Genomic DNA, 13,134 nt, shown 5'->3' on the forward strand with positions numbered 1-13,134 from the left:
TTCCCAGTTCACTTCGAGGGTCTGGAGGGCGTTCATGGAACGTCTGGGGGTCTCGATCAGCCTTACCTCGGGTTTTCACCCTGAGAGTAATGGGCAGGTAGAGAGAGTGAACCAGGATGTGGGTAGGTTTCTGCGGTCTTATTGCCAGGACCGGCCGGGGAGTGGGTGGCGTTCGTGTCCTGGGCCGAGATGGCTCAGAACTCGCTTCGCCACTCCTCCACTAACCTCTCCCCTTTCTAGTGCGTACTGGGGTATCAGCCGGTTCTAGCACCTTGGCATCAGAGTCAGACTGAGGCTCCTGTGGTGGACGACTGGTTCAGCCGCGCGGAAGAAACATGGGACGCCGCCCATGTTCACCTCCAACGGGCCGTGCTGCGCCAGAAAGCCAGCACAGACCGTCACCGCAGTGAGGCCCCAGTGTTCGCACTGGCTCTCGACCCGAAACCTGTCCCTCCGCCTGCCCTGCCGGAAACTGGGAGCGTGGTTTGTGGGGCCATTTAAAGTCCTGAGGAGACTGAACGAGGTGAGTTACAGGTTACAGCTTCCCCCCGATTACCATATTAACCCCTCATCCATGTGTCTCTCCTCAGGCCGGTGGTGGCTGGCCCGCACCAGGTTCCGCCGCCCCCTCTGGACATTGAGGGGGTCCCGGCGTACTCCGTTCACTCCATACTGGATTCGAGGGGTCAGGCGAGGGCCCTTCAGTACCTCGTGGACTGGGAGGGGTACAATCCGGAGGAGAGATGCTGGGTCCCGGTGGGGGACGTATTGGACCCTTCAATGCTGCGGGAGTTCCACCGTCTCCATCCGAATCGCCCTGCGCCTCGCCCTCCGGGTCGTCCCCGAGGCCGGTGTCGGCGCACTGCTGGAGCCGTGCGTCAAGGGGGGGTTACTGTCACGACTTCCGCCGAAGTCGGTCCCTCTCCTTGTTCGGGCGGCGTTCGGCGGTCGACGTCACCGGTCTTCTAGCCATCGCCGCTCCACCTTTCATTTTCCATCTGTTTTGTCTTGTTTTCCTGCACACCTGGTTCACATCTCCTCATAATTACTATGTGTATTTAGCCCTCTGTTCCCTCCATGTCTGTGTGCGGTATCCCTCCATGTCTGTGTGGGGTTTATTGTCAAGGTTGGCACGCTTCCGGCTGGTTTGCGGCAGGTTTTGTTTTGTACCTTGCTTTGTGGCAGCTGGTACTTTGTACTTGGTTGTGGTGCTTTGTGCTGCCTCACTTGTTCTTTGGGCATGTGTTTTTGTGACGCGGTTGCGTTCTGTTCAAATAATTGCCTCAGTAAAGTGCTTTGTCCACTCATCTCTGCTCTCCAGCGCTTGACTTCCATGCACCAGCTACACCTATCGTTGACACCGTCTCTAGTGTTCTCCTCTCCATCTCTAATGTTCATTCCTCCTCTTCTCTCACTCTTACTTACTTCTTCAGTGAAGTTTCTCTTTATTTTCAAAAATATTATTTTGAAAGAGATGTTTGATTAGTTATGGAGTTACATAAACTTAATTGCAGCTATTAACAGTTTACTTTGCAGCTATTAGAACAGCTGTTAAAGCACGGGGTTGAAGGTTAAAATGGAACAAAACCCCTAAAAACTCTGATATGAAAAAGTTAAGCTGATTGCAGTTCTGTCAGGTTAGGCTTATCAAAGGTCCTGAAGCTTCTGCTCTGTTCCTCTCCTCACCTCTATTCACCTCTCTCCCCCTCCCCCCCTCCCCTCCCCTCCCCTCCCCTCTCCTCCCCTCTCCTCTCCTCTATCTTCTCTTCTCTGCTCTCCTCTCCTCTCTCCCTTCCAGCCTCTCCTCTCCTCACCTCTGATCTCTCCTCTTCTCTTCTCTCCTCTGCTCTCTCTTCTCTCCTCTCCTCTCCTCTCTCTTCTCTTCTCTTCTCTTCTCTGCTCTTCTCTCATTTCTTCTCTCCTCTCCTCTCCTCTCCTCACCTCTCTTCTCTCTTCTCTTCTCTTCAGTTCTCTCATTTCTTTTCATCTCTTCTATCATTTCTTCTCTCCTCTCCTCTTTTCTCCTCTCCTCTCCTCTCCTCTCCTCTCCTCTTCTCTTCTCTCATTTCTCCTCTCCTCTCCTCTCCTCTCTCTTCTCTTCTCTCATTTCTTCTCTTCTCTTATTTCTCCTCTCCTCTCCATCTCTAATGTTCTTTCCTCCTCTTCTCTCGCTCTTACTTACTTCTTCAGTGAAGTTTATCTTTATTTTCAAAAATATTATTTTGAAAGAGATGTTTGATTAGTCATGGAGTTACATAAACCTAATTGCAGCTATTAACAGTTTACTTTGCAGCTATTAGAACAGCTGTTAAAGCACGGGGTTGAAGGTTAAAATGGAACAAAACCCCTAAAAACTCTGATATTAAAAAGTTAAGCTGATTGTAGTTCTGTCAGGTTAGGCTTATCAAAGGTCCTGAATCTTCTGCTCTGTTCCTCTCCTTACCTCTATTCACCTCTCTCCCCCTCCCCTCTCCCCCCTCTCCTCTCCTCTCCTCTCCTCTCCTCTTCTCTCCTCTCCTCTCCTCTCCTCTATTCACCTCTCTTCCCCCTCTCCTCTCCTCTCCTCTCCTCTCCTCTTCTCTCCAATCCCATTTCTTCGCTCCTCCCCTCCCCTCCCCTCTCCTCTCCTCTCCTCTCCTCTCCTCTCCTCTTCAATCCCATTTCTTCGCTCCTCTCCTCTCCTGTCCACTTCTCTCCTCTGCTCTCTCTCCTGTCCTGTGTTTCAAATAAATTTAATCTGGAGCCAAACCTTTTTACATTTTAATATTTTTTATGTTACAGCCGTTAAAATGCAGGGTTAAAGGTTAGAATGGAACAAAAACCCTTAGAACTCAGATATTAAAATTGTAAGATGATTTTAGTTCTGTCAGGTTAGAGTTTTCACAGGTCCTGAATCTGTCATAAAAATACTTAATTCTGCTTCTTCATCTAAACTACCTGTATCACTCACTCTGACTGACTCGGTATAAATCTATGAGACTGTATTAGCCCACTGAGCTGAAGCCTCTGGGAATTAATTCAAGTCACAGTATAGGTTACTCTGAACCGCCTCCACACAGACACAGAGCCCACTGAGGTAAAGATACTACAGATACAGAGCCCACTGAGGTAAAACCTCTACAGACACAGAGCCCACTGAGGTAAAGAAACTACAGACACAGAGCCCACTGAGGTAAAGCCTCTACAGACACAGAGCCCACTGAGGTAAATCCTCTACAGACACAGAGCCCACTGAGGTAAAGATACGACAGACACAGAGCCCACTGAGGTAAAACCTCTACAGACACAGAGCCCACTGAGGTAAAACCTCTACAGACACAGAGCCCACTGAGGTAAAGATACTACAGACACAGAGCCCACTGAGGTAAAGCCTCTACAGACACAGAGCCCACTGAGGTAAATCCTCTACAGATACAGAGCCCACTGAGGTAAAGCCTCTACAGACACAGAGCCCACTGAGGTAAAACCTCTACAGACACAGAGCCCACTGAGGTAAAACCTCTACAGACACAGAGCCCACTGAGGTAAAGAAACTACAGACACAGAGCCCACTGAAGTAAAGCCTCTACAGACACAGAGCCCACTGAGGTAAAGAAACAGAGCCCACTGAGGTAAAGAAACTACAGACACAGAGCCCACTGAAGTAAAGCCTCTACAGACACAGAGCCCACTGAGATAAAGAAACTACAGACACAGAGCCCACTGAGGTAAAGCCTCTACAGACACAGAGCCCACTGAGGTAAAGAAACTACAGACACAGAGCCCACTGAGGTAAAGAAACTACAGACACAGAGCCCACTGAGGTAAAACCTCTGTATCTGTAGAGGCTTTACCTCTGGCCTCCCCCAGTCCCCCCCCCCCCCCCGACCTCCCCCAGTCTCCCGTCCCCCTCCCCTCTGGCCTCCCCCAGTCTCCCGTCTCCCTCCCCTCTGGCCTCCCCCAGTCTCCCGTCCCCCTCCCCTCTGGCCTCCCCCAGTCTCCTGTCCCCCCCTCTGGCCTCCCCCAGTCTCCCGTCCCCCCCGTCTGGCCTCCCCCAGTCTCCCGTCCCATGCCTCTGGCCTCCCCCAGTATCCTGCCCCCCCCCCCTCTGGCCTCCCCCAGTCTCCTGTCCCATGCCTCTGGCCTCCCCCAGTCTCCTGTCCCATGCCTCTGGCCTCCCCCAGTCTCCTGTCCCCCCCTCTGGCCTCCCCCAGTCTCCCGTCCCCCCCCTCTGGCCTCCCCCAGTCTCCCGTCCCATGCCTCTGGCCTCCCCCAGTATCCTGCCCCCCCCCCCCTCTGGCCTCCCCCAGTCTCCTGTCCCATGCCTCTGGCCTCCCCCAGTCTCCTGTCCCATGCCTCTGGCCTCCCCCAGTCTCCTGTCCCATGCCTCTGGCCTCCCCCAGTCTCCCGTCCCCCCCTCTCTGGCCTCCCCCAGTCTCCTGTCCCATGCCTCTGGCCTCCCCCTGTCTCCTGTCCCATGCCTCTGGCCTCCCCCAGTCTCTTGTCCCATGCCTCTGGCCTCCCCCCTCTCTTGTCCCATGCCTCTGGCCTCCCCCAGTCTCTTGTCCCATGCCTCTGGCCTCCCCCAGTCTCCTGTCCCATGCCTCTGGCCTCCCCCAGTGTCCTGTCCCTTGTGCAGTTGTCAGTACTGCGTGTTCAGATCTAGGTACCAGTGTGCACTCTTTGTTGATGCCACAGACAGACAGACAGACAGACAGACAGACAGACAGACAGACAGACAGACAGACAGACAGACAGACAGACAGACAGACAGACAGACAGACAGACAGACAGACAGACAGACAGACAGACAGACAGACAGACAGACAGACAGACAGACAGACAGACAGACAGACAGACAGACAGACTGACTGACTGACTGACTGACTGACTGACTGACTGACTGACTGACTGACTGACTGACTGACTGACTGACTGACAGGCATAGCAGCGTAGCTCAGCACATCACCGGAGAACAGAGCTGAGCAGAGCTGATGATAGTATCATGCAATAGTCAGTAGTAAGGCCTTATACAGTAAGCTCTCATTAGCACTCTGTAATATGTTAGCGACAGTCCCAGTGTGGCCACCACAATTAACTCTCTCATCATGTCTCCTTAATTAAAGAGAGATATTAAGAGATATCTGACAGGAACTATCTCACTGCTCTGTTTCAGGCAACCTGATTGGTTAAGTCACAGGGGGGAGGAAGACACTAAGCCCCAACTGATGCTGTTGATAAAGAGACAGAGAGAAGAGATGGAGGAGAAAAGAGACAGGAATACCTAGGGAGGAACAGAGAGAAGAGAGGGAGGAGAAAAGAGACAGGAATACCTAGGGAGGAATAGAGAGAAGAGAGGGAGGAGAACAGAGAGAGGAATACCTAGGGAGGAATAGAGAGAAGAGAGGGAGGAGAACAGAGAGAGGAATACCTAGGGAGGAATAGAGAGAAGAGAGGGAGGAGAACAGAGAGAGGAATACCTAGGGAGGAACAGAGAGAAGAGAGGGAGGAGAACAGAGACAGGAATACCTAGGGAGGAATAGAGAGAAGAGAGGGAGGAGAACAGAGAGAGGAATACCTAGGGAGGAATAGAGAGAAGAGAGGGGGGAGAACAGAGAGAGGAATACCTAGGGAGGAACAGAGAGAAGAGAGGGAGGAGAACAGAGACAGGAATACCTAGGGAGGGAAGGTTGAGCTACATACAGTATAGAATAAATCCAAAAACGAGCACCAGACAGGACTCCTGAGTGGCGCAGCGATCTAAGACACTGCATCGCAGTGCTAGAGGTGTCACTACAGATCCAGATTTGATCCTGAGCTGTGTCGCAGCCGTCCGTGACCGGGAGACCCATGAGACGCCGCACAATTGGCCCAGCGTCATCTGGGTTAGGGGAGGGTTTGGCCGGCTGGGATGTCCTTGTTCTATCGCACACTAGCGACTCCTTGTGGCGGCAGGGTGCAGTGCACGCTGACTTCAGTAGCCAGCTGTACGGTGTTTCCTCCGACACATTTGTGCGGCTGGCTTCCGGTTTAAGCGAGCAGTGCGGCTTGGCAGGATCGTGTTTCGGTGGACGCGTGGCTCTCGACCTTTGCCTCTCCCGAGTCCGTACGGGAGTTGCAACGATGAGACAAGACTGTAACTACCAATTGGATATCAGGAAATGAAATATATAGACACTACTGGTCAAATGTTTTAGAACACATTCTCATTCAAGGGTTTTTCTTGTGGAATCATGTAGTAACCAATAAAGTGTTAAACAAATCAAAATATATTTTAGATTTTAGATTCTTCAAAGTAACCACCCTTTGCCTTGATGATAGCTTTGCACACTTTTGGCATTTTCTCAACCAGCTTCATGAGGTAGTCACCTGGAATGCATTTCAATTAACAGGCGTGCCTTCTTAAATATTTATTTGTGGAATTTCTTTCCTTCTTAATATGTTTGAGCAAATCAGTTGTGTTGTGACAAGGTAGAAGTGGGATACAGAAGATAGCCCTATTTGGTAAAAGACCAAGTCCATATTATTGCAAGAACAGCTCAAATAAGCAAAGCTCAAAAAACCATCAGTGAACCATCAGCTCAAAAACCATCAAGCGCTATGATGAAACTGGATCTCATGAGGACCGCCACAGGAATGGAAGACCCAGAGTTACCTCTGCCGAAGAGGATAAGTTCATTAGAGTTACCAGCCTCAGAAATTGCAGCCCAAATAAATGGTTCGCAGAGTTCAAGTAACAGACACATCTCAACATCAACTGTTCAGAGGAGACTGTGGGAATCAGGCCTTCATGGTCGAATTGCTGCAAAGAAACCTCTACTAAAGGACACCAATAATAAGAAGAGACTTGCTTGGGCCAAGAAACATGAACAATGGACATAAGACCGGTGGAAATTTGTCCTTTGGTCTTGAGTCCTAATTTGAGTTTTTTGGTTCCAACCGCCATGTCTTTGTGAGACACGGTGTGGGTGAACGGATGATCTCTGCATGTGTATTTCCCACCGTAAAGCATGGAGGAGGAGGTGTTATGGTGTGGGGGTGCTTTGCTGGTGACACTGTCAGTGATTTATTTAGAATTCAAGGCACACTTAACCAGCATGGCTACCACAGCATTCTGCAATGTAGAAAATAGTAAAAATAAAGAAAAACCCTTGAATGAGTCGGTGTTCTAGAACTGTTGACCGGTAGTGTATATATATTTTGATGAGCACTATAATGAATGTCCTTCTGTAATGTCTGTACTATCATGCATTGGTCTCCTTCTAAAATAAAGGTTTGCTGTGAACGTTGGGCTCCTGAGTGGCGCAGCGGTTTAAGGAACTGCATCTCAGTGCAAGAGGCGTCACTTCTAAGAGGTGTCACTGGTTCGAATCCAGGCTGTATCACAACCGGCCGTGAATGGGAGTCCCGTAGGGCGGCGCACAAATGGCCCAGCGTCGTCCGGGTTTGGCCGGTGTAGGATGTCGTTGTAAATAAGAATTTGTTCTTATTAACTGACTTGCCTAATTAAATAAAGGTTACATTAATCTTGGGGCTAGGTGGGACGCTAGCGTGCCACCCGTGGTGCACTCCATCAACAGCAGGTGCATTTCAAGAGCGGCAAATTTGAATCCAAATAAATGTCAAAATTCAAATTTTTCAAAAATACAACTATGTTACACCATTTGAAAGATAAACATCTCCTTAATCTAACCACGTTTTACGATTTCAAAAAGGTTTTACGGCGAAAGCATAAATTTAGAGTATGTTAGGACAGTACATTTACAAGAGTTGTGTGTAATGTTTTGTCAAGTCAAAGACAGGGTCACCAAAACCATAAAACCAGCTAAAATGATACACTAACCTTTTACAATCTCCATCAGATGACACTCCTAGGACATTATGTTAGACAATGCATGCATTTTTAGTTCTATCAAGTTCATATTTATATACAAAAACAGCGTTTTACTATGGCATTGATGTTGAGGAAATCGTTTCCCTCCAATAACCGGCAGTCAAGTCAGCGTCACAAATTAAATAATTAAAATTAGAAAACATTGGTAAAATATTATATTGTCATTTAAAGAATTATAGATTTACATCTTTTGAACGCAATCAACTTGCCAGATTTAAAAATAACCTTACTGGGAAATCACACTTTGCAATAATCTGAGCACTGTGCCCAGAAAAATACGCGTTGCGATACAGACTAGACGTCATGTTGGGGAGATCTAAAATCGAAAATACTATGTAAATAATCCATTACCTTTGATTCTCTTCATCAGATGTCACTTCCAGGTATCACAGGTCCATAACGAATGTAGTTTTGTTCAAAAAAGCTCATCATTTATGTCCAAAAATCTCCGTCTCGTTAGCACATGATGTAAGCCAGCCGGACTTCTCGTCATGAACGAGGGGAAAAAATATATTTCCGTTCGTTCAAACATGTCAAACGTTGTATAGCATAAATCATTAGGGCCTTTTTTAACCAGAACATGAATAATATTCAAGGTGGACGAATGCATAGTCTTTTATAACGTATTGGAACGAGGGTACCCAACATGAAGTAGCGCGCCAGGTGTCTAATGGGACATCACCGTTCCATGGCTCTTGTTCGGTCAGATCTCCCTCCAGAAGACTCAAAACACTTTGTAAAGGCTGGTGACATCTAGTGGAAGCAATAGGAAGTGCCAAAATATTCCTAAACCCCTGTGTTTTTCAATGGGATAGGTTTAAAGTCAATACAACACATCAGGTATCCACTTCCTGTCAGAAAATGTCTCAGGGTTTTGCCTGCCAAATGAGTTCTGTTATACTCACAGACACCATTCAAACAGTTTTGGAAACTTTAGAGTGTTTTCTATCCATATATAATAAGTATATGCATATTCTAGTTACTGGGTAGGATTAGTAACCAGATTAAATCGGGTACATTTTTTTTATCCAGACGTGCAAATGCTGCCCCCTAGACCCAACAGGTTAACATGGTTTAATATGCCATTCAATTATTATATATTTTTTTTTACAAATTGAGAAATATGATTGACATTTTTAAGTGTTGCTATTCTGATGTGAAGCAGCCACTTGAGAAGAAGACAGACTGTGATTTGTTCGCTAAGAACAATGTTCTGTGGCTGAGAGAGAGAGAATTTTCACAGTGAGAGTCTCATTACAACGTGGGAGGCATGGAAAAGGCTCAGACCTCACATATAATTGAGATGTGTTTTAATTCAACCAGGCACACACACACACACACACACGTATCACACACACACACACACACACACAACCATCACACACACCGTACAGCAGCTACTGTAGCATATTCATGTCAAAACTATTCTTGATAAAAGTGTTGTGAATTCTCTTCGTTTTGCAGGCCAACTATATTCCAACTTAGGTACATCACAGCTTTGTTGTAAACCTAAAAAAGGGACGACAGGTATCCGAGCGGGTAGAGAGACGAGCCAGCTACGGGAGTGTTGACAGGTATCCTAGCGGGTAGAGAGACGAGCCAGCTACGGGAGTGTTGACAGGTATCCTAGCGGGTAGAGAGACGAGCCAGCTACGGGAGTGTTGACAGGTATCCTAGCGGGTAGAGAGACGAGCCAGCTACCGGAGTGTTGACAGGTATCCTAGCGGTTAGAGAGAGAAGCCAGCTACCGGAGTGTTGACAGGTATCCTAGCGGGTAGAGAGACGAGCCAGCTGCCGGAGTGTTGACAGGTATCCTAGCGGGTAGAGAGACGAGCCAGCTACCAGAGTATTGACAGGTATCCTAGCAGTTAGAGAGACGAGCCAGCTACCGGAGTGTTGACAGGTATCCTAGCGGGTAGAGAGACGAGCCAGCTACCAGAGTGTTGACAGGTATCCTAGCGGGTAGAGAGACTAGCCAGCTACCAGAGTGTTGAAAGGTATCCTAGCGGTTAAAGAGACTAGCCTGCTACCGGAGTGTTGACAGATATCCTAGCGGGTAGAGAGAGAAGCCAGCTACCGGAGTGTTGACAGGTATCCTAGCGGTTAGAGAGACGAGCCAGCTACCGGAGTGTTGACAGGTATCCTAGCGGGTAGAGAGACGAGCCAGCTACCGGAGTGTTGACAGGTATCCTAGCGGGTAGAGAGACGAGCCAGCTACCGGAGTGTTGACAGGTATCCTAGCGGGTAGAGAGACGAGCCAGCTACCGGAGTGTTGACAGGTATCCTAGCGGGTAGAGAGACGAGCCAGCTACCGGAGTGTTGACAGGTATCCTAGCGGTTAGAGAGACGAGCCAGCTACCGGAGTGTTGACAGGTATCCTAGCGGGTAGAGAGACGAGCCAGCTACCGGAGTGTTGACAGGTATCCTAGCGGGTAGAGAGACGAGCCAGCTACCGGAGTGTTGACAGGTATCCTAGCGGGTAGAGAGACGAGCCAGCTACCGGAGTGTTGACAGGTATCCTAGCGGGTAGAGAGATGAGCCAGCTACCGGAGTGTTGACAGGTATCCTAGTGGGTAGAGAGACGAGCCAGCGACCGGAGTGTTGACAGGTATCCTAGCGGGGAGAGAGACGAGCCAGCTACCGGAGTGTTGACAGGTATCCTAGTGGGTAGAGAGAGACGAGCCAGCTACCAGAGTGATGACAGGTATCCTAGCGGGTAGAGAGACGAGCCAGCTACCGGAGTGTTGACAGGTATCCTAGCGGGTAGAGAGACGAGCCAGCTCCCGGAGTGTTGACAGGTATCCTAGCGGTTAGAGAGGCGAGCCAGCTACCGGAGTGTTGACAGGTATCCTAGCGGGTAGAGAGACGAGCCAGCTACCGGAGTGTTGACAGGTATCCTAGCGGGTAGAGAGACGAGCAAGCTCCCGGAGTGTTGACAGGTATCCGAGCGGGTAGAGAGACGAGCCAGCTTCCGGAGTGTTGACAGGTATCCTAGCGGGTAGAGAGACGAGCCAGCTACCGGAGTGTTGACAGGTATCCTAGTGGGTAGAGAGACGAGCCAGCTACCGGAGTGTTGACAGGTATCCTAGCGGGTAGAGAGACGAGCCAGCTACCAGAGTGTTGACAGGTATCCTAGCGGGTAGAGAGACGAGCCAGCTACCGGAGTGTTGACAGGTATCCTAGCGGGTAGAGAGACGAGCCAGCTACCGGAGTGTTGACAGGTATCCTAGCGGGTAGAGAGACGAGCCAGCTACCGGAGTGTTGACAGGTATCCTAGCGGGTAGAGAGACGAGCCAGCTACCGGAGTGTTGACAGGTGTCCTAGTGGGTAGAGAGACGAGCCAGCTACCGGAGTGTTGACAGGTATCCTAGTGGTTAGAGAGACGAGCCAGCTACCGGAGTGTTGCAGGTATGAATCAGGGTCTGATTGCAAAAATCTGGCGGAAGTATTCAATTATACTGTATTAAGGTATGTTTTTCAATTCCTAGATGTCATTGAGCAAGGCACGTAACCCCCCAAACCAACAGCTCACCAGGTACCCAGTGTGTCAGCCCCCCCCCCACCTCTCAACAGGTACCCAGTGTGTCAGCCCCCCCTCACCTCTCACCAGGTACCCAGTGTGTCAGCCCCCCCTCACCTCTCACCAGGTACCCAGTGTGTCAGCCACCCCCCACCTCTCACCAGGTACCCAGGTACTCTCCAGAGAAATATGTATGTATGTATGAATTCAAATCTGATTGGACCTTGTGTGCAACTGACCAATACGGTGAGCTTAATGTTAATCTACATTCTTACAATTCAATTGGTCGAATCTGAATCCTCTTCCTTCTAACAGACTTTGGGAACAAGTCTCTGTCTCTCTCTCTCTCTGTCTGTCTCTCTCTCTGTCTCTTTTTGTCTGTCTGTCTGTCTGTCTGTCTGTCTGTCTGTCTGTCTGTCTGTCTGTCTGTCTGTCTGTCTGTCTGTCTGTCTGTCTGTCTGTCTTTCTTTCTTTCTTTCTTTCTTGCTGGGCTGGTGTCAAATGTGGGGAGTACTTAATCAGGGCTGCACAAGGATGTCATAACACTGTCATAAGGCTGTCATAAGGCTGAATAAAGTTGTTATAGCTGGTTATGACAACTCATAGCAGTCAACTTTTAAAGTCATTCAAAGGATATACTGTAGTCCAAAAAGAGGTGATGTGTCACGTCCTGACCAGTATAAGGGGTTATTGGTTATTGTAGTTTAGTCAGGACGTGGCAGGGGGTATTTGTTTTATATGGTTCGGGGTGTGTGTGTGTATGTAGAGGGGTGTTGGATTTATGTGTTCCGGGGTTTTTGGTTTATGTTCTTGTTTTGTATTCTAGGGTTTCTATGTTGTGTATTTCTGTGTTGGCCTGGTGTGGCTCTCAATCAGGAACAGCTGTTCATCGTTGTTGCTGATTGAGAGTCATACTTAGGTCGCCTGTTTTCACCTGTTAGTTTGTGGGAGATTGTGCTGTGTATAGCTTTGTGCCTTACCGGCCTGTTATTCGTCGTTGTGTTTTGTATACGTGTTTGTTTTGGGTTTTTCCTTCTTTGTCCACAATAAAGAAGATGAGTATACATTTTCCCGCTGCGTTTTGGTCCTCTCCTTACGACAACCGTGACATGATGTGACACAGGCCTACTAAACATATATATATTCCTAGTATATGTTGACTGAAAAAATAAGCAATATTTATATGGTCCCCTTTCAAATTGCCACATTTTTACCACATTCTGGTCTGCATTCGCCTATTATATTGCCATTGCTTGCCGCAACTGAGCAAGAGACATTCAACTTTGACCCTGTTGTTGGAAACCTGATGTGAGAGCTCTAAACTCTATAGAAGTCCACTGCTTTCATTTATTTACATTCACAACCGTAAGTTAGCAACTCGCCACACTTGTAAATCTTTTGTAAAAAATGTGTTAAAAATTATTAAAAGTCTAAGCCATTGGGAGGGGGGGATTACATCTAAAAAAATATGACAAAATGATTTGCTAAAATATTGAATTTGGCCTTTACTATTATAGCCCATGGAAACGCATTGAATAACACTTTCAGAAATGGCAAAACAAGACAGTCAAAAAATAAATTACAAGCAACAAGGTTTTGAAGTGTCTGTCCAATATCTAGGAGATATAAAGTTCAGGATTGTATTAATTTTTTTACACATATTTAACCCCTTATTTCTGTTGGTGTCACGTCCTGACCATAGTAAGATGTTATTTTCTATGGTAGAGTAGGTCAGGGCGTG

At 48.2% G+C, this 13,134-nt stretch overlaps 1 protein-coding gene across 1 annotated transcript in view; it reads right to left on the bottom strand.

Annotated features, from left to right (window-relative positions):
- Positions 1-5,168: 5,168 nt before the first annotated feature.
- The window catches only part of LOC123728073 (intelectin), a 32,446-nt gene continuing 24,480 nt past the window's right edge, over positions 5,169-13,134 (bottom strand). The window contains exon 7 of the mRNA XM_045698623.2: positions 5,169-5,210. Within this exon, the coding sequence (XP_045554579.2) occupies positions 5,169-5,210 (42 nt within the window). The remainder of the gene's footprint in view (positions 5,211-13,134) is intronic.

This window comes from Salmo salar, chromosome 17 (assembly GCF_965601325.2).
Source record: "Salmo salar chromosome 17, fSalSal1, whole genome shotgun sequence".
Classification (NCBI taxonomy): Eukaryota; Metazoa; Chordata; class Actinopteri; order Salmoniformes; family Salmonidae; genus Salmo; species Salmo salar.